Source organism: Melospiza georgiana, chromosome 4 (assembly GCF_028018845.1).
Source record: "Melospiza georgiana isolate bMelGeo1 chromosome 4, bMelGeo1.pri, whole genome shotgun sequence".
Lineage (NCBI taxonomy): Eukaryota > Metazoa > Chordata > Aves > Passeriformes > Passerellidae > Melospiza > Melospiza georgiana.
Window position 1 is genome coordinate 58,941,930 of NC_080433.1, and position 19,733 is coordinate 58,961,662.

The window sequence follows — 19,733 nt, forward strand, 5'->3', positions numbered from 1 at the left end:
GGGTCTCACCCTCGTGGAGGTGGGGCACAGGGGGCACAATGCCATTGTCTAACACGTGCAAGTCTGCACTTATTTGCAACTACATCAAAAGAAAGGGCTGACTGTGGTCAGTTTAAGTAACTTTCACACAGGCAGCTATACGGTGAGAAAGAAGAAGAAGAAGAAGAAAGAAGACAAGAAGAAATTTTACAACATATTAGGTCAAAATAAAACCATGAGGCATTTAATTAGCTTCAGTGCAGGCTTGCTAGGTCACTGTCACACTAGCAAGAGCTCAGTGTACATTCCTCCCTGTGGCTGCCCCTCACTCCACTTCTCACTTCAGCTGTGAGCCCAGGTGATGACCTTGTGATGTGACGGCTTTCAGCCTCCTCTTACAGCTGGAATTTTTTCCTTTGACATCTGGAGATTTTAGGCCCTATTCAGACTGGACAGCTGCTGTCAGTAAGGGCTCTTGGCCTCAACTGCATCTTCACAACAAAAGAATGTGAAGAAGGAAAACTAACCCCCAGCCTATGAAAACCTTTCAGTCCAGGTAAAAAGACCTCCAGAATTTGAAAATCTTTGCCTGGTCAGATCCACAGCTTCCCTGAAGCACAGTTTACATTTGTAGTTTACAGCTGTGGAGCTACAGTGCAGTTGAAGCGCTTGGGGAAAGGTGTGTGAGAAAGCTGGGAAGTGAAGATATTGTAACAATGCAAGGATCTTGATAGCCTGTCAATAATGTGGTGCTTTCTTCAAGCCACACCATCCAGTGAATGTGAGAAGGGCAGTGGGGCTCCAGCAACCTCTCCCTGCTCGTCTCCCTCTTCCTCTGGAACAGTGGGTGCATCCCTGTGGGACTGATTTGCAATATTCCACAGAGCTTGTGGCAAACGTATTTTTCAGTCTCATTTTTGTTGTGAGCTTCAACATCAGTGTATCCAGGCCAATAGTAAAAGATTTCGATGTCTCCTCCTCATAGATATGTAATTTGGAGAGTTTTCCATATTACCTGAAAGAAGCCAATGAATTTCTTGTCTGTCCACTAATTTTTTCTTTAGGTCTTTGGGTTTTAGGTTACTCAACAAGGACCTTTTGACCTTTTGTGGCAGCTACACAGCACAATATATTAACTAAAGGTAAACTAAATTGTATTTGATATAAGGTCACTCCTTTGAATGAAAGACAGCCTGCTTTTCTCTTTTTTATAAAACAGAAGAGCACTTACAGAGGTAAAAAATACCTAGGCAAAAAAAAAAGTCTGAAAACATTATCTGAAAAGAACAGAAATGTTGCAATTTATCTTATGAATAAAACAAATATAAAGACAGCAAAATAACAAATTTCAGAAACAGAGATTTTTCCTTTTATTTAACATGCATGGACTGAAAAATAATTCAGTCAAAAAATAATTATTTAAGCTTGGATTTTTCAGGAGAGAAGTGCTGAAGGTTTTGCTGGTCACCACACAGTTTAGCAGATCTGGCATTTATCTATATTTTAATTTAGCATTTTCCATTTAAAAAATAATTTTCACTTATGTAATAATTGTAGTCATTTTTGCTGTGCTTGAAAAACAAGATTTTTTTAGAACTGCATTAAAAAGGGATGAGAATGCAGACTTATGAGAGAACAAGTGACATTGACAGGGAAAATGACAGTATTACATAACTTTGCTTATTTAAAGAAAAGATATTCTACTCTCATACTCTAATAAAAATATTTTAACAGTCGAATTTTGCCTTTATGTATAAAAAAGCTCGAAAAATTTCCCCTTTATTTTTTTTACTTATTGCACAACCAATGGTAAATAAAATAGGGATTAAGCAAGCAAGGGGTTAAAAAAGCAGACCTGAGTCGTGAAGTAAGAAATCAAGAAATAATGGATATTCAAGTATGATGCTTTTACTTGTTGCTTATACTACATATTTGAACAATTTATCACCACAAAAGAGTATCTAAGTTACAATCCTCACTCTTCCACAACTGGAAATGTGCATTGAGAATAACCTTTCCACAGTTTGCTTTGAGAGTTACTTATTGCACAAGGGAAATGAAACGTCCTCTCAGGGTTGGAGTGGCTGTTTAAATACTCTATGTAAAGCTGTAATGAATCTCTGTAGGAAAGCAAAATGTCAACAATAAAAAATGTGAGCTAAAGCCCCCCTAATTTCTGAATTAGTATGAGCAATAAAATAAATAAATCTAAAAGGGTTACACTTACCGGAACATCAACATATTTGGCAGCTGCTTTTACCTTTAGAAAATTAAGCATAAAACACACAGTAAGTACTCATTACTACAAATTGCACACAATTTCAGAATTATGCACAGAAAGAATAACAGAACCTTTGAGAATCCAAACACTTACAGTGAATGAAACTAATGATGAGAAGAAAGTACCTTCATCATATCTTGACAATTTAGACAGCACACCTTCTAACACTGAAACAACCTGGAGGAAAAGCACAGAGAAAAATCTAAATGAGCAGTGTGAAAATTAAATATTTGGAGTGAGAATGTGAATTTTTCTTCCTCATATTTGTCTCGATCAGCAGGGCAACATGAACTGTAAATGTGATCACTTTGTCCACCTCACAAAGTGCTGAAATCAAGGACTACCTTCTTTCTGCAGCTTCACTTATTGATCAAACAGATGGAAACTGCTGCACCACAGCAGAAATAGAAACCCAACCCAAAGTGTCTCCTGAGGCAGGCCTGCTTCCAATAAAACATTGCTGCCTCTAGAACATGGTTGAATATAGCAGTGTGTGTACCCAGCATATATTTTGGGTAGAAATCACGTTATTTTCTAGGACCACAGTTTCAAAGATGATGGAGCACAATTGCTAAAGGTGGTGATTGTGATACCATGTTTCTTTCATTTTTGCTATTAAACAGAAAACCAGCTCTGATTTCAGCTGAAAGTGTAATAGCACTAGTTTTCTGTCAGCAGCATGAGCTGTTGAGCTGCTATTCCGTGGCCAAGAAGGTGGCAAGAAAATGTATGCCCAAAGTCTCTGGTGTGATGTGGTTTCTCTCCCCTGGACTTTCACCTGCTATTGTCTGAGTAGTGTGACTCCTCAGTAAGAGGTATGAATAGGTGTTTTTGACAAAATTATTGTTCTGACCAAAAAAAAAAAAAAAAATCTTATTAATTGCATTAATGACAGCTTTAATGTTTAAACTCCCCAAAATTCACCTTAAAGCAAACAAATTCCCTTTTCACATCCGTCTGTAATGTTACTTTGCTTAAGTAATTCACAGTATATAACATAAAATATCTGTCAGCCATTGTATTCATGCACATTTATTTTACACATATAAATTGCTTTCCAGTTTATAAAAAGATTGTTTTAAAAGTCATCCCTTGCTCCCAAAACAGTCATTCCTCAACCAAGAGTATCATTTTATGAGTGTGAGGACAGAACAAAATTCCATCTGGCATGCTGTTAATGGGCCCTGTAACAGTGTCACAACAGTGTCACCTCCAGAGGAACTGAGATCATCACTTTACAATAAGCCCTGCTCTTAACAGTTCAAGGAGCAGGAGCAAGTGCAAACTTACATTTGTCATTTATCAATCTAACCTGTCATATTTACAGTGATTAATTAAGACACTGGTACATAGGTGCCAATCAAAGAATAAATCCCCATCACAAGAGAGACTGGCAGTTGTTTCCTCACCCGCTTTATTAGACCAAATATCAGCTTTCTGCTTTGCAGTTGCATGCCTGTGAGAAGCTGCTGTTCATACTTTAACTAATTTTATCTGATTGACAAGGATTCCTTCTGCAGAAAAGTGCTCAACTTTATTGTGCAAAGATTGGCTAAGGAAAAGGCTGATTTCATAAACAACGTGGTGTCCACAGTGCCAGCATACGAATCCAATACAAGTGGGACACAAAATAACAGACAGCAAAGCATTTCAGCATCCAGGATGTCTGTTTAAACAAAAGGATCAGTTATGTAGCTGCAAACTTGTTTTCTGAGATGTCAGTGTGTGGACTTGTGAAACTGTAAAAGCATTTCTGCACATGCCTCACATGCTATGAATTGGTTACCCTGAGACACGCTGTGCTTTGCCTCACTGTTTTGTGCTATTCCTGTGAATTCCTGAGTGCTTTAGACTGATGTGTCTGTGTAAAAACTGCCCAGTACAGTTCTTAACAAGTAAAACCTCACTGAAGGAAAAGAATTATTTTCAGTTTCATAAGTGACTTGCAGCTAAAAACAATGATTGAAACCCTTATTCCACTGAGACACAAAGGAGTCAATAAAGAGGTAAAGGCTGGAAAATAATGAAAATATATTAGATGCAAAAGATGAATGCATATGGGTTATCATGCACGTGGATGTGCATTATTTTGGCCAAAACCAAGATCTAAACCTCAGTCTTCCTTTGTACCCTCAGAAGCTTTCTGCCTTGAAACAGAAGCAATCAGGATGTCACTGGTATTTCACATCTCAAGTGAGGAGACACTGGTTAAGCTTCCAGTGACGAGCCAATGACACAGAATATTTGCTTTCTGTATTGAGATTTCAGCCTCTAGTATTACTGTGGTAACTAATAATCCAAATCCCTCTGTATTGACAGCAGTTTTCCCTAGAATTTCTTGCACATACATCCAGAGGGAATATGAATATATTCCTTCTTTTTTATAATCTCAGATATTAAGGAAAAAAATCATAAACTTTAACCTTTAATAGCACGATTTTTTCTGATCAAATTCCCCTTTCTTCCTATCCCTTTTCAATAACACTAAAACCATAAACTGGAAGATTACTTGGGAGCTATGATAGGTAACATGTAAAACTTGAAACCATTGAATTGAACTGCTTATAATTATGTTTACACCAAAACTTCACTTTAGACCAAATATGGTTTAAATGCTTCTACACAGTTATCAATAAGTGGACACATTTATTTTAAACTTCTATAATGATTCTACAAAGCCTTTCTCTTCAAGTAGGTATCAGTCCAAAAGCAGATTCCCATCCCCCTCAGCAAGCTGTGACAAGCAAAAATAAAAGCATGATGAAAGTTCTGACCAGAGTCTCATTTTTTGTCACTAACTCACAAATTGTGACTATATGGCTTATTTATCCTGCTTTGAAAACCAAATATTTCTGGGTAGTTTGCAATGTACAGATAACAACATTTCTTATAAAATCTTTCTTTTGTGTCATTATTTGCTGTTTTCTTCAAACTATTCAGGATGGAAAGGTTTTTTTGTATCAATCACTTAAAACTTTTACTGGAATAGAGGTGCTTCAGAAAGACAAGACATTGTTTAAGTTTTATTCACTTCATCTCCAGTCCTTATATCACGTCAAAACACATTTTATTTTTAAATATAAAATCCTAAAAAATCAATTTCAAGAAACAACAACTTATAAAATATTTTTAATTAAATGCTTTGTGGACCAAAATGTAATTAAAAAGTTAAATTGAAACTCTGGATATTGTTCACCTCCAAACACAAAATTTAAATACTAAATGATAGGATGAAAGTTCTCATGTAAGAAATTCAACAAAAAATAACACATGGCATTATGTAAGACAATATTGACAAAATTTAGTCCTACCAGTTCTACTAGCTTCTAGCAATTCCTATCTACAGCAGAAACACAGAAGACAAACTTAATTTCAATAGCAGGCTGCACAGAAATTGTTTACTCAATTGTTAGAAAATTTAATTTTGTAATTTCAGTATTAGTTGTACAAATAGTATTTACAAATCATGTTGTCTCCTAAAATTTTCCTGCATATAGAGAAACTGTGTGATATTTGAATACAGCTCCAAAGTTCATCCATTTTCTGCTGCATTATAAATGAAAATGTAAATAGTTTTACCTTTGAAACAAGAAGTGAAATAATTTCTTTAACAGCTTCTTCAACCAAGTCATCTATTTTTGAATGGTATTGTTGCTGTAATTCAAAAGATAAAAAAGCATTAGCATGTATATGAACACACACTTTTGTCATAAGTCATAAATGGTGCAAAGCTGATAACCCTGCCAGATCAGATTTACTTAAAATTATCATTTTGAACATCAGAAGAACAAACCCTTGAAAATGATCCACCCAATCAACAGTTTCTTACATTCTGTGTTGAAAATTTTCCCATGTACACTGTTGAGTTAAGCAGCTAATGGGGTTATTATTTAGATGAATTGAGTTCTTATACTTATTCAGGCAAAGGAATGTGAAGGATAGTTTTTGTCTTCTCCTATATAATTAAGGTGGCCATGTATTTTTTTCTAAAGAGTTGGTTTAGCTGGAGAAGCGAAAAGACTAGAATAAGATTTAATTAATACAGCATTTCATGTCTGACAACTCTCATTCATAAGTTATTTTAAATGTCCTCTAGAAATAAAATGAGCTCCAATTGTTCATCCTGAAAGAGCCTTTCTGTTACCACAGTGAGCTTCAGTTTATACAAATCTTACAATATGCTCAAGCAAGGGCAAAATTAAAATTTCATCAACAAAGCAGAATAGATGGTAACAAATTAATAGGCCATAGAAGGCATAATAAAACAGACTTCATTCTCCATAGACTTTTTCTTTTGATTTTTAATAAAGGAGGTGCCTTTAAGTAAATGCTTTTAAAATAAATCCGAAAGACTTTTTAGATAATCCTACCGAGCTCCCTTCTGAAATTAACGAGAACTAGGGATCCCATTCTGTCAAGGAGGCACATCAATTTAAACAGTAATTCTTCCTTTAGAAACATTTATCTGACAGCAAAGATTGTCCCCAATAGCCACTTCACAGAAAATGTGACTTGTAAAGACTAACCCTATCTTCCTAGTTCAAGGCTACTTGGAGCAGCTAACAGCATAATGCTCGGAGTAAAAGTACTGAGGTCAGTGTAAACATCAGCCTAACTTAGCAGCTGCCAGCTGAATAGTTTTCAGAGTTCTATGTTTTTAAAGGCATTTTTCATTCGTTTCAGAGCTGCCATACAGATCAAAACATTAATTCTAATCTGCTGAATATTTTTAGGAATGATTTTCCAAAAAGCACAGATATTGAACTTGGATTAAATTAAGAGAGAATAAAACTATGAGATGTGTTTGCCCACATACATGTGTCTGCTACAGGTACTAACACCAAACATCCCTTTTTGCTTCTAATTTCTTTTCATGTTTAAGAACACTTGAAAAATGTAAATACACAACTCAGACAAACAGCTGAGGTCACACTGGAACAGTAAAAGAGCATATTAGAAATATATCAAAGAGCTTTCTACATTTTCATATTTATTACATTCCAAGCATATTAATGTCTTGATCAATAAAATATTGTCTTGATCTGCTAAGGGGACTAATCACCCCAAACAGTGTGTAATATCTGTTGCTTACAAGCCTTCAGAAGGCATTGCTTTCTTACTCTCTGGAAACAAAAAACAATTATTCTCCCACTGATGAATGTCAAAATTGTATATATTCCTGTGATCCATAAAAAATCAGTTGTTCCTCCCAGAAAGTGTCTGCAAGTTTATCTCCACAGTGCATTAATTGATGGATTTATGTATGTAAGATCAGTTCCTATTTTTTGTGAGTTTTTTTTTCTTGTATTTTTTTCTTTCTTTCCTTTTTTCTTATTCTTTTTTCTCACCATAAAGCAAATATAATTTTGTAGAAATGGCATATAAAGAGTAACTTCACTTCTGGACAAGGCAAAAAAAAGAACTGAATCAAGCTTTTAAAAAACCACAAGGTTGCAAAACCATGACATTTCTTTAGAAATAATTTTAAAATCACATTAATCTGATTTTATTTTCGTGGTTTATTTTGAAATCCATGAGATCATAAATACTCTTACCCACTCCTCTTCAGTGCTAATTTCCACCAAAAAAGTCACCCTCAGCAAAACAAAACCCGAGATCCTTGTGGAAGATGATTTGACTCTGGGCTTTATGAAGGTGGCTGAACTTTGGCTCCCAGGGCACTGGCTGACAGTGCAGGAGGATGACCCAGAGCAGGCAGGAGGAATGGCACACCCTGGAGAAGGGGTCATTCTGTCTGTCTGCAGGGCAGCACAGAGCCACTGGCACTGCCTGTCCCCAAAGCAGTGCCGTGCTCGTGGGTGTTTGCAGGTTGCTGCTCACACACACATGAAAGGTGAAATGGCAGCATCAGCTCAGGGCAGGAGCTGACAGCTGGGGTTTATTTCTGGTGAGCCTCATCACTGAAAGATGGAAGAATCCAAAACTTTGTAACCTGGTAAGACAGGACTCTGAGTCTGAAAAGCAAAAAAGTGAAGAGTTCATCTGGAATGCCCTGAAGGATGAACAAGGAAAGAACTGAGAAGCTGATGTTCAGTCTGTTGCACGGTCAGACTGTGAAGGAATTCTGAGGGCCTGGCTAACAAAAAGCAACATTACCATTTAAAATAAAAAGTGGCTGTTAATATTCTATGAAAAAAATGCAAATTAAAAAACAATGAAAAGACACTTACCCATTGACTAGCAAACTGGTTCGTGTCACGGAAAACCAAAAGGAAAAATAAAGACGACAGGGTGGAACAGGAAAATGATGAATGTCTCATTGAATTAGGAAAAAAAAAGACAATTACATCGAATATGCTCACTTGAAAAGATCAGTCAATGAAATGAAGAACACAATATAGAAACGCAAAAATCAACTGAAAAAAATATGTCCAAATAGTGTAATTGTGAAGATGCCTAAAGCAGACCTACATTTTTTGTTGCCAAATTCCAAAAAATGTTTTTACTGTCTCTTCAAAACCAAATCAAAAAATTTACAAAGCAAATTACATGCTAATTAATGCATTAGCACAAATGCAAGAAGGACCAGTTTCAATTTTTGCTGGTGGTCTCACCAACCTACATAACATACTCTTTTCATCTTACAGATTAATCCTGCTGACAGGGACAACACAGGAGAGACGGAAGTCAGGGAAGTTTACATTTCCTTCAAAAGCACATCAGTGCTCCACGGTGGAGTACCTACAGTCCTGGCAGCAGACTACTGCCAAAATGGTCCCTGTCCTTGAAGACCAAATTAAAAAACCCCATTAAACTGCCTGATTATTTGTTTCCTCTATTTTCAGCATATTCCTAGGCATGAATGCTGGGTCTATAACCCATTTAAAACCAAACCTTACTAAATTAAAACCTGTCTGCAAAGCACAATATTTTGGCTCTATTTCACAATTACAAAGGAGTCCTGAAGTGGGCTCTTTTTCTGTTGCAGCCCGAGAGAAATTCCTGGAGGGGCTGTGAGTCAAGAAATCCTCTGAATGTTCAACACACTCACAGGTCAAAGCAAGCAAATTACAGAGGCACTCTGTGTGCTCTCTGGTGGGAGATGAGGGGCTGTGTCTTTGCATGATGCTGCTAGGGATCAGCTGATGCACACTTCTATACCAACAGAACTATGTGATGCATCCCAGTTAGTCTGAAATTAATCTAAGGACAGTCTGCAGCATGAAATGTTTCAGATCAACCAAACACGGGATTTAAACACACAAAATTCCACTCACCTCTTGCCCCCCCTCCAGTATGCAGAGTTTAGCTGTCTGTTTCTTGGCGTCAACCAAGACGTTAAACATTGTGCACAGGTAAGAAGGTATACGCAGGTCTGTTGACTTGTTTGTCTTTTGCAGCTTCAGCTCAAAAGCAATTCTTGTTCTGTTTATTAAAACACAGTTTGTAATATGAGTATCACTGATAATTCTGAACAACCACAGTAAACATAAAAATGTTATTAAACATGTTGGCTTACAAATATACATATGCATGAGAACACTTTAGAATTAAAATTCTGTACATTCAGAATATCAGCCTTTCAATAAGCAATTGCACTGATGGTAATCTCAAAGTTCTGTATTTCTTTAGTGAATTCAGTTGAACAATAAAAGTATTATCTTCTTGCTTTCTAGATAACAATATGTTTCCTTGTGTTTAATATAAAGCAATGAAAATACCCCTTACTGTCCAGCTTTTCTATGCTAAAATGCAGTGTATTGTATACAATGCTTGCTTCTAAGAAATATAATGAGAAATTCCTCTTCTAGCTTTCACGGAAAGAGAATTTTAATAAAGAAAATGAGTTCAATATTAAGAAAATACTAACATTTATAATAAAAATTACAACATTTTAGGAGATGCATATTATAAAATCCCTATTTTCTTCTCAAAACAGTGTAAATAAGGAGCAATGTCACTAAAATGAACTGTAAATCAACATACCTGAAGATAAAATGTTTTATTTTCACCCTTATTTTTATATGTGGATACCAGAAATTCGCACAGTACTTTTAGAAGATGGGAACAGAAGAATCCTATTCCCATTTAAAATTTTTTTAAGATCATATTAATATCACAAGAAGAGTTATATTAGAAGAATTCCATCATTTTATTCTGCGTTGCTACTCTAATCTTTATTACCTAACATACAGTTTTGACCACACAAAAAACATAATTAGTGTATTAAGACTGGTATGTTATGTATTAAGTCTAAAATATTAATATAGTCTATAGTCCTGTTGATAAGACAGTAAAAGCTTTTTTTCTTTGTCCAGCTCAAAATCAAAACAATCCATGTATTAGTAGCACTGAATCTCTTTGCTACTCTATGTCTTTTTAGACTATGATTATACTAACACTCTTCTAGTTCTTTAAGATTTCACCATTTTTCTAAGGTTTCTTAAATAACTGTAATTGACTGAGCTTCTATGCCAAAATCTTTAGAACAGATGGATTGCTTTAATTTCAGTGTTTCCTACCTTTATTTATTAGAGCTTTAACTTTAATTCTATTCCCTGTATCGTTGCCCTTTCATAATAACATAGAAAATTTCTTTTAAGTGTTTCTGGTTGTTTAATCATGATTTCATCACTCCAGCTCTAGGAACAGGCTCATATCCTTAGCCTGAGGCTCTACTTTTTCCTACTGTGTTTAGAGAAAATAATGCAATACTATGTCATCTGTAAAGATTCTCCGCTTGTTTAGCCTTTCATATCAATATTGTACATTTTATGATTAACAAAAATTATCTACAAAATTTATTTCCCCCATTCTATTATTTTTTTTAAATCTGCATTTTTATATGTCCAGATTAAGCTTTCTGAAGCACCTAGGGTCTATTCATAACAGATAGAGAAATTCTCCTTGGTATTTCCTGGATGTTGCCAAATTGTTGATTGCCAGATACTGGAAATAAACAGAAGTCATGATCCCTTTAGAACTGCCCTGATTCCAGTGACAGGATTCTGGTATAGGTGTACCTCTGCAAGCCAGCATGAGCCCTCCTGTGCTAATTTTCAAATCTCTCCCAGTTTTTAATTGATCATTTCAACTGTACCTTTTAACGCAGGCTTCTATCATGTCAGTGGCCATGAGTTTAAGTCTCTGCTCTAAATGGTGGGCAAATTCTGGTTCTGGCCAGTGAAGATCAAAAACAAACATCTGCAGAGCATCCAGTTTCCAGAAAAGATCTTCTGATGTAGCTGATCCATTGCTATAAGAAACAAAACAAGCCCCCAAGAAACAGAAGATAAATATATGGATGTCTATCCCAGTTGCCACATAATTAAGGTAATAAGATTTCCTTATCACACCACCTTCTTCCTTCATTTCCCTGTATCTTTTATCACAGTAGCTTTTATTTAAAAAATGTGAAAATGGTAGTGGGAAGCTTAAAATATATACTCTTAGGGTGAAAAAAGTGAATGATTTCTCATTTGTTAGCTGAGAAATATGGCCAGATGGGAGGTAGATGGGATGTTGGGGAGCATGGAAAATGAAATAGCTCAAGTTTCAGATCAAGATAGGAAAAATATAGAGTACAGGAATAGTATGGATATTTTCAATACAGTGAAGATTTTGTGCATATATTTTCTTGCCTTCATAACTCTGGTAGATAAGTCTACCAAAGGAATGAGGATGCTAGTAGTAATATTGTAAAAGAGATAACCAGAAAAATAGCCCCTTGATAAATGCTCATGAATTCTAACTGAGGCAATAGCATCAGATCTGGGTGGGGAAAAAAAAAGAGAAGTGAAACTATTCAAGAAAATTTGTGTACAAAAAACCCCAGCAGATTAATAAGGCTCTATGCCATCTCAGATTGCCCATAATGTTTTAAAATTCTCCCACCCTGATTTGATTGTTAAATCAATCGCTTGTGATAAAATGCAACAACTTAAACTAAGCAGTAAGTTGATTTACACTTCCACTGTCAATAGAGATTAATTACATTTTCATAATGTGTTGTATTTCAATGCCTGCATTACCATTTAAGATTAGAGTATACTAAGCAACATGGAATTCCAGGATGTGAGCGACACAAGCAACCAAAACTCAGCCTGACAGACCCAATTCAGATCCAAACAGTTTAAATGATTCAGATCCAAACAGTTTAATGACAGTCTCTGCTACAATTTTGTTTCTTCTGCCTTATGACTGAAGAAGAGAATTATCAAAGTGTTAAGTGACCCCAGCTCTCATGGAAGGAATCAGCGAGCACTGACTGTGCTCAGGACAGAGCAGGGTCAGATTCAGAATGAAACAACCAGGAAGGAGCTCTAATATCTGCCCACCTAAGGCACCCCTCAGCCACGGGCACCCCACGGGTCCCACAGGGGCAGTGGGCAGGGAGGTGAATCACAGCCCAGCCCACCTTCAGGGGCAGTGGGCAGGGAGGTGAATCTCAGCCCAGCCCATGCTCAGGGGTGAATCTCAGCCCAGCCCATGCTCAGGGGTGAATCTCAGCCCAGCCCACCTTCAGGTCCCTGAAGTGCAGCAGGGTTACAGCAGGTGCTGCATCAGTCTCACACCTGCATCCATGGCCTGGCAGCCACACCCACGTGCCCCTTGCTCCCCTGCCACCACAGGCAGCCCTGTCACCTGAGGCAGTGGTGGCGCAGGGCCCAGCGCAGCCCCGGGCCAGGCGAGGGGACAGCCGGGCAGTGACAAGCTGGCAGCAGGGCATCCTGCCCAAGGGAAACGCTGCCTCTGAGCAACCAGCTCTGCCTCTGGCTCCCATGGTGCAGGTTTTGATCCCACCATGGTGCACAGCAGGATATTCCACAGCCCCAACACACTTTTTATTTAGGCTTTTTCGATATTACGCATATTTTCCCCACTTGTGTTACACAGCTAGTGTTAATTTTGCATTGTATTGTGGTCCTGAAAGAAAACAGCAAAAACAGGAAAAAGGCCCATGGGACTGCTAAGGTTACAACTTGCACAGGAGTTCTACCTGCTGAGGGACCCCAGCTAAGTTTCATACATCACTAAGTTTAATTAAGGAACAGAAAGAAAAAAAAACCAACCAAAGCTTCTGGAAAATTTACAATCCCGTTAGACTGTTTTAAAGTTATATGACAAGCAAATATTGAAGATACATTGCATCTGCTGCGTACACTGGCAGTGAGTGAAGCCGTAGATGCTTTGTTTAGACCTTATCTGATTCAAAAGTGACTAAATCAAGTTTTGAGATGATTGGGGTAAAAGAATAAGACAAATCATATGGGGACAGAAATGGGATAATCTCAGTATTTTTATAACTGTTGATAAAAACATGTATTTTCTAGAAAACAAACCAAACTTTCTCAAGAAATAAAACTGATAATTTTCATAATCAGATCATAAAATTAACCATTTTTACTCTCCCATAGTTGTTTCTTTTTCACCTGTTGGAATTCCAAAGGAAACTCTTTAGGACTCAGGAGGACTGATGAATTCATAACAACATAAATGTATTCTTATGTACATTTACTACCTTGTTTACCACTACATTGTAGTAGCCACTTTTGTGGCTACTGCAGCAAACCTTTAACACAGTAGCCAATTTTGTTTGATTAGACTACCAAATGAAACTTCACAATTATAATAAAACTAATAACAGGCACAGGTTCATGGAAGAATTAATTCTGTGAGAAACACTAATTCATATGTTTTCTTTCCAAATAATTTTGAGTTTTCATCTCTCAACTTTTATTCAGCATTGTCTGATGACCTTTGAATTTGACTAACATATTGTACTAATAAGACAAAGAAAGAAAATAAAGTCCTACAACAGAAATTGTTTGCTCCTGGTTCACACATCCTAACACAAATGTCTAATTTGTTTGCTGAATGCTTCAAAAGAAGAGCCAAACTCAGACTTTACATCTTCCTGGCACAGGAGTAATTCCTGCATTCAACTCAAGACTGAATCTGTACCCATTATCTGAGAACCTTGGTTTTTTTTCTTAAGACAGGACACATTCTTGACTATTGAAAAGTTTTTATTTGAATGTGCATGGTAAAGCTACTTCAGTCCAAAGAAAGGAATAACATTGCTCTACCAGGAAACTGAACTGACATTCCTTCTTTAAAAATTATAATAGTTACCCATAGTTTTAAAATTAAGCACAAATTCTACTGCTTTGCTGTCCAAAACTTAACCTTTCAGCCACTGTCTAGTTGCTCATTCCTATTAATCAGCTCATGGCAGTAAGAGAAGATTACCAGGGATTAAAAGAGGCAAATATTCTGCACATTATATTCAGATTTATTTTAATGGGAATTTAACTTTGCAATTGGTCACACTTTGACTTGGAAAGCAAACCAGGTATCTCCAGAGGTACTTTTAAAATTATTTTATGTCTTTATGCCTTGCATCATACTGAACAGAGCACAAAAATAAGATCCCAGACATAATGTTTCTCCAAGAACCTGCAGCATATCAAATCTAGGAATTGCATGCAGCCTTAATTCACTTATCCACTGACAGCTGAAAGAGGCAGCTTCCCACTGGGCTTGCCAGGTACCTAAGCAGTAGCAATTAGTCAAACAGTACACTAATAAAGTACACTGGCTGCAAGATACTCCCACACATGACTTCAGAGTAGATGTAGAATGAATAATTTCTGGCTACATATGAAACTCCATAGGGTGGCTTGGGATATGAAAATGTAAGTCTTAAATATCTAAGACTATTATCAATAAACCCAAAGATTCAAAAGCAGCTGGTTTCATTTATGCTATAATCTACCAAGGACAGGGATGGTCATTTTACAAATTACTGTGATTTTTTTTTTAAGGTTACTACTGAGATACTACCCACTAGCATTTTGTGAGGACCATTTAGAAAACATGGCACAAGCACTGCATCTATTGTGAGCCCCCAGCTTGTGAACTCCAGCTTTTCATTCTTTATGCTGCCTCAAAATACTCAGGGTTCAGAAAATCAATTGAAAATTCCTTCAACAGAACAGGATTTTCAATAATTTCGATGTCAGTTGCACTCAGCCCCATCTCTCTACTTTTCACCAGCAGAGGAGGCAGAAGGATGGAGCAGAACCTTTGCAAGCATCAGTTAGTGTAAAGTCCCTCAAAGACACTGGGGACAGAGCTACTCCATGACTTCTCTTAGCTCAAGGCTGAGGCAACCTAAGGATCAAGCAACCAAAACAAGTTTCTCAAGTCTTCCTTCTTACTGCATATTAATATTTTCAGAAGAAATTTGCCCCACAATATAAATTTGTCTTCCAGAATGCTCAATAGGACCTAGCTATTCAAAATTCCTTATTCTATAGAGAGCAGATCAGCCACATTGCCCCGTGCCATCAGTCCTAGGGCTATATTTTTAAATACTCATCCTTGGAAATGCAGGCCATAGCCTCCTAGCACTTTGCTGGAGGAAAGCTCTACGACAGGAATTTATGTGGCACTGCAGACACAACCCCTCAGAACAGAGATGAAAGATGGTCTCCTGACTCCCTCAGCACTCACAAACACACAGAGAGCTCCAGCACAGGAGCTCAGACACGTTCAGACCTACTCCCTCTACATCACTATTGGGGCATTGTGACTGCCCCAGCCTTTGTCTCTTCCATCATCCATTACAGCTGAGCCTTAGCAGGAAGAATAGAAATGACACATCTCCTTTGATGTTTCTTCTGGGTAGAAGACAAGACAGGACAATTCTCCTATAAGCAAATATCTTATTCCAGGTTTCCCCAGCCCTGATTTTTCCTGAAGATGATGTTTTAGACTGGCACCAGATAGCAACAACCTCGGGTGTGTATCTACAATATTTCTGGTTAGTGACACTATGTTATGTCTGCACTGAAAAGAATAATCATAAATTAAACCATAAACAATTAAAATCACCCACATATCTAACTTAAAGCCCAGGTCCAGTAGACACACACACAAAAAAAAATAAAGTATGAAGAGCCATTTAAAATAGTGTATTTGAATGAATGAATAAGAAAGGAAAAACTCCTCACTGTGGCTGATTGAAAGCTTTTACAGAATACTCAAACATTTTTGCTCTTTAAGAATACCTTCAGCCAAATGGAAGAGTAATTCACAGTGCTCTGCATGTCTAGCCAGTGTGCCCTCTGAGTTATCTTCTCCAGAGACCAGTCAAGAAGAACAGACTGCTACTCATAACAATTTCCCCTTTTCATATCTCACTTTCCAATGCCCAAAAAGAAGTGGAAAAAAGGTAATGATCTTTCTAAATGCGGTTATAAGTAGCATATATTTATTGCTTCAAAACAAATTATCAAGGACAAAAAAGGAAACAATTAATTAAAAAATACAAACAATCTTTGCTAGTAATGTTCAAGAGAATTGTAGCAACTTTAAAGTGAAAATGGGGAAAATCTATTTTCATCAGTAAAGCACACAAATGGATGTCCACTGTGAATATATTTTCACTTCTTTCTCTTCAGCAAAATTCTTAGGTAGTCACATAATAGCTCTATTGAATATGAATATACTTAAACGTGAGCTTGAGAGCATGGACACAAACATTAGTAAAGTTTGGAGAATAATAAATCTCTTTCTGTTACAGATAAAAGAGACACAGGACTGCAGCAAACCTTTAACACAGTTGGCCCACAGACTACTCATTCTCATTCTTTTTGACTCCCGATTCTACATTGTGCAATTCAAATTGATAATGATTAACTAGCTAAAATCATCACTTTTTGGTTAAAGAGGAAAGTCCCACAGATCTTTGTGATATACATTGTCACCTTCTTGCCAAATTATCAGTTTTGTGGCCAGAAGGAGGGAGCAGAGTGAACTGGGAAAGAAAGACTTGGGGGAGGCTGTGAGGAGGAGTCCACTTGCATTCTGAATTAGATGACTCTGCTGACTGTATGTGTAATTCAGTGTACCCTTCTAATCCATCTAAACTGGGGTGCTCATCACATTGAAAGGGAAAACTGTCAGGAAGCTCTGGGTTGTGCTTAGCAGATATTGGAGCAAAAGTATTGGGTTACTCCTTGTTGAAGAACTTAACTAGTAAGTGTGTTCTTCCTGAAAAAGATGGGATGGGAGAAGAGGGAGAAAATAAAACCCTCCTCCTTTCTATGACATCACAGTGAAAGTGACCCACTTCCTCTGCCAGAAACTGAGCCACCATTACCAGGAGGAAAAAGGAAACTCCTTGGCATGGGAGGAGGGACAAGTGACTTGCAGTGCTTTCGCTGTTTTTTTGTTTTTTTTTTTTTTTTTACCCAAACACATGACCATTCTGAGAATTCACTTGGCTCTTCAGTAGAATTAAGATAGGCTGATTCTTAAAATACTGCCTGAATACCAAAGTATTACAAAGGTAACTTAATGCTGCCTGCAATCGAGACTGTCAATTCATACAAACTTTATAAATATAACATCAAAGCTCTATGTTTTGGGAAGAGAACATAAAGAGGTGCCTCCATCAGAGCCAGCACCATGGCAGATCTCATCTAGAATGCAGTGCAGGGTGGCTGAGAGGGGATGATGGCCTTACAGAGGTCACAACCCCAGTAAGAGACACTGCTCACCCCCACTTCTCCCCAAAAGCAGCAGAATGGTGGCTACTTCTGGCAAGTGTTGACAGCATGCCAACCTCACTGCTCACCAAAGGCTATGAAAACCTCACTGGTTGGTTTAGCATTTTATGCATGTGTCATGTATACCATGAAACTCTATTCAAGAACATATGCAAGGGGGATGAGCCCATGGCTGAACTTTATTTTGCTTGTACATGTTTTGACCACAGAGTCCAGATATATTGCTGCACAAACCCCTTCATTCAGGAAAGATCTACCACTATAATCCTCCAACCAAAATCTGTATTTATTATAAATTCAGTATTCAAAATACATGAAATTTCATCTACACAGTTTATTTTTACTGGATGGGGGTGGTAGAGAGCAGACTACAAGAGCACATCCAAGATTAGCAACTCTTAACTCTGAAAGCTATTCTTTAAAAAAAAAGTGACCTTTGAAAACCTGGGGATAACAGAAAGGAATTTGAGTTCCAGAAGGCCAATTAGTTTGTATTCAAAGCTGAAATGACTTGCATAAGCACATCAGGAGAAACCTAGCATTACTATAGTAAACACAAAAGGTACCAAAGCCAAGGATTAAGAGGAATTCTGTCACTTTTTAGGGGAATTAACAGCAGAACAACAATGATAATACTCCCTTTTTTTACAAGGAGTGACATGAAAAAGACAAGGGATAATGGGTTTGAGTTACTTCTGGAGAGTTTCTGATTAGAAAGCAGAGGAAATTTTTCACAATTAAGACAATCTGCCATTGGAATAATCCCCCCAGAGGAAATGATGGGTTCCCCAACATTGCAGATTTTAAAAATTCATCTGGACAGGGCACTAGGCCATCCTACACTATGGTTTTGCCAAGAAAAGTTGATGAGAGATCCTTGAGGTCCCTTTTAACATGGTATTCTGTGATTGCATTAACTCTTGCAGAAATAAATCTAATGCTATTTAGGAGTCTGTAATGTACTTGAGAATTCAACACTTGTCTTGAAATGATATTATCAACGTATGTGTTTTGAATGTGTGTTTTTTGAAGTTTTTCACTTTCATGCTTCCCTAATATAACTTTTGCTAAAATAAGGTTCATGAGCCTTTCTTTGACATAAATTGATGTGTCTTCACACAGAAATCAGACCCATAACTATGGGAATATTTCCACTGAGCACTGAAATGTTGGGGGAAAATCAAAAAGAAATAATTTTTTTTCAAGCAGACAAAGAAAGGGATGTACTTCTCCCTTTGGCACTTATTAACATTTTACTATTTTCCTGTAACATGGATATTTAATCTGATGACAATATTTACAATCAATGACTTTCCGAGCCAATATAAAATGAGTTAATCAAACCCATGCAAAAAATATAATGGGCTGCCTCATTTTACAAAACCGCAATCTAAAATCAATCATCCAAAAGGTTCCCCACTGCTTATTAATTCAAAAGAGTCATTAGGATGTTTAGAGTATTAAACATCATTCCTGCTATGACAGACCTTTGCAAAGTTGATTTTCTGACTTACCAGGTTTAAGACTGCTACATTTTAATGCACTAGAAAGCGCAACTCACTAACAGTCCATGCTGGGCTCACTCCCAAGAAACAACAATTTCCAACTAAGAGAGGATAAACACCATGCAATCCAAATACAGCTGCACAGAACACTAGCAAGGCCATGCAGAGCTGACATACAGTCAGAAAGTTATTGAAGAATACACACGTGGAGTCATACAAAGAAGTCATCCAGGTTGGTGTAGTAAAGCTAGGTATTTGTGGAAGATTAACAGGCAAACTTGGAACTTTTGGAAGAGCTACATTAGGAAGACTGTTGGTGATGCTCCTGTGAAGAAATAACAATGTAGGAATACAATAAAAAATAGAATATTTAGAGGACAACAGGGGAGAACCCCTTATTAGACAGAAAGCTATAAGCAGGTGCTTTGT

At 37.1% G+C, this 19,733-nt stretch overlaps 1 protein-coding gene across 1 annotated transcript in view; it reads right to left on the minus strand.

Moving 5' to 3' along the window:
- CADPS2 (calcium dependent secretion activator 2) overlaps positions 1–19,733 on the minus strand; it is a 284,280-nt gene that overhangs the window by 28,719 nt on the left and 235,828 nt on the right. The window contains exons 22-27 of the mRNA XM_058022230.1: positions 19,510–19,629; positions 11,322–11,477; positions 9,499–9,646; positions 5,840–5,914; positions 2,354–2,437; positions 2,207–2,239 (exon numbers count right to left, since the gene is read on the minus strand). Coding sequence (XP_057878213.1) covers positions 2,207–2,239; positions 2,354–2,437; positions 5,840–5,914; positions 9,499–9,646; positions 11,322–11,477; positions 19,510–19,629 — 616 coding nt within the window. The remainder of the gene's footprint in view (positions 1–2,206; positions 2,240–2,353; positions 2,438–5,839; positions 5,915–9,498; positions 9,647–11,321; positions 11,478–19,509; positions 19,630–19,733) is intronic.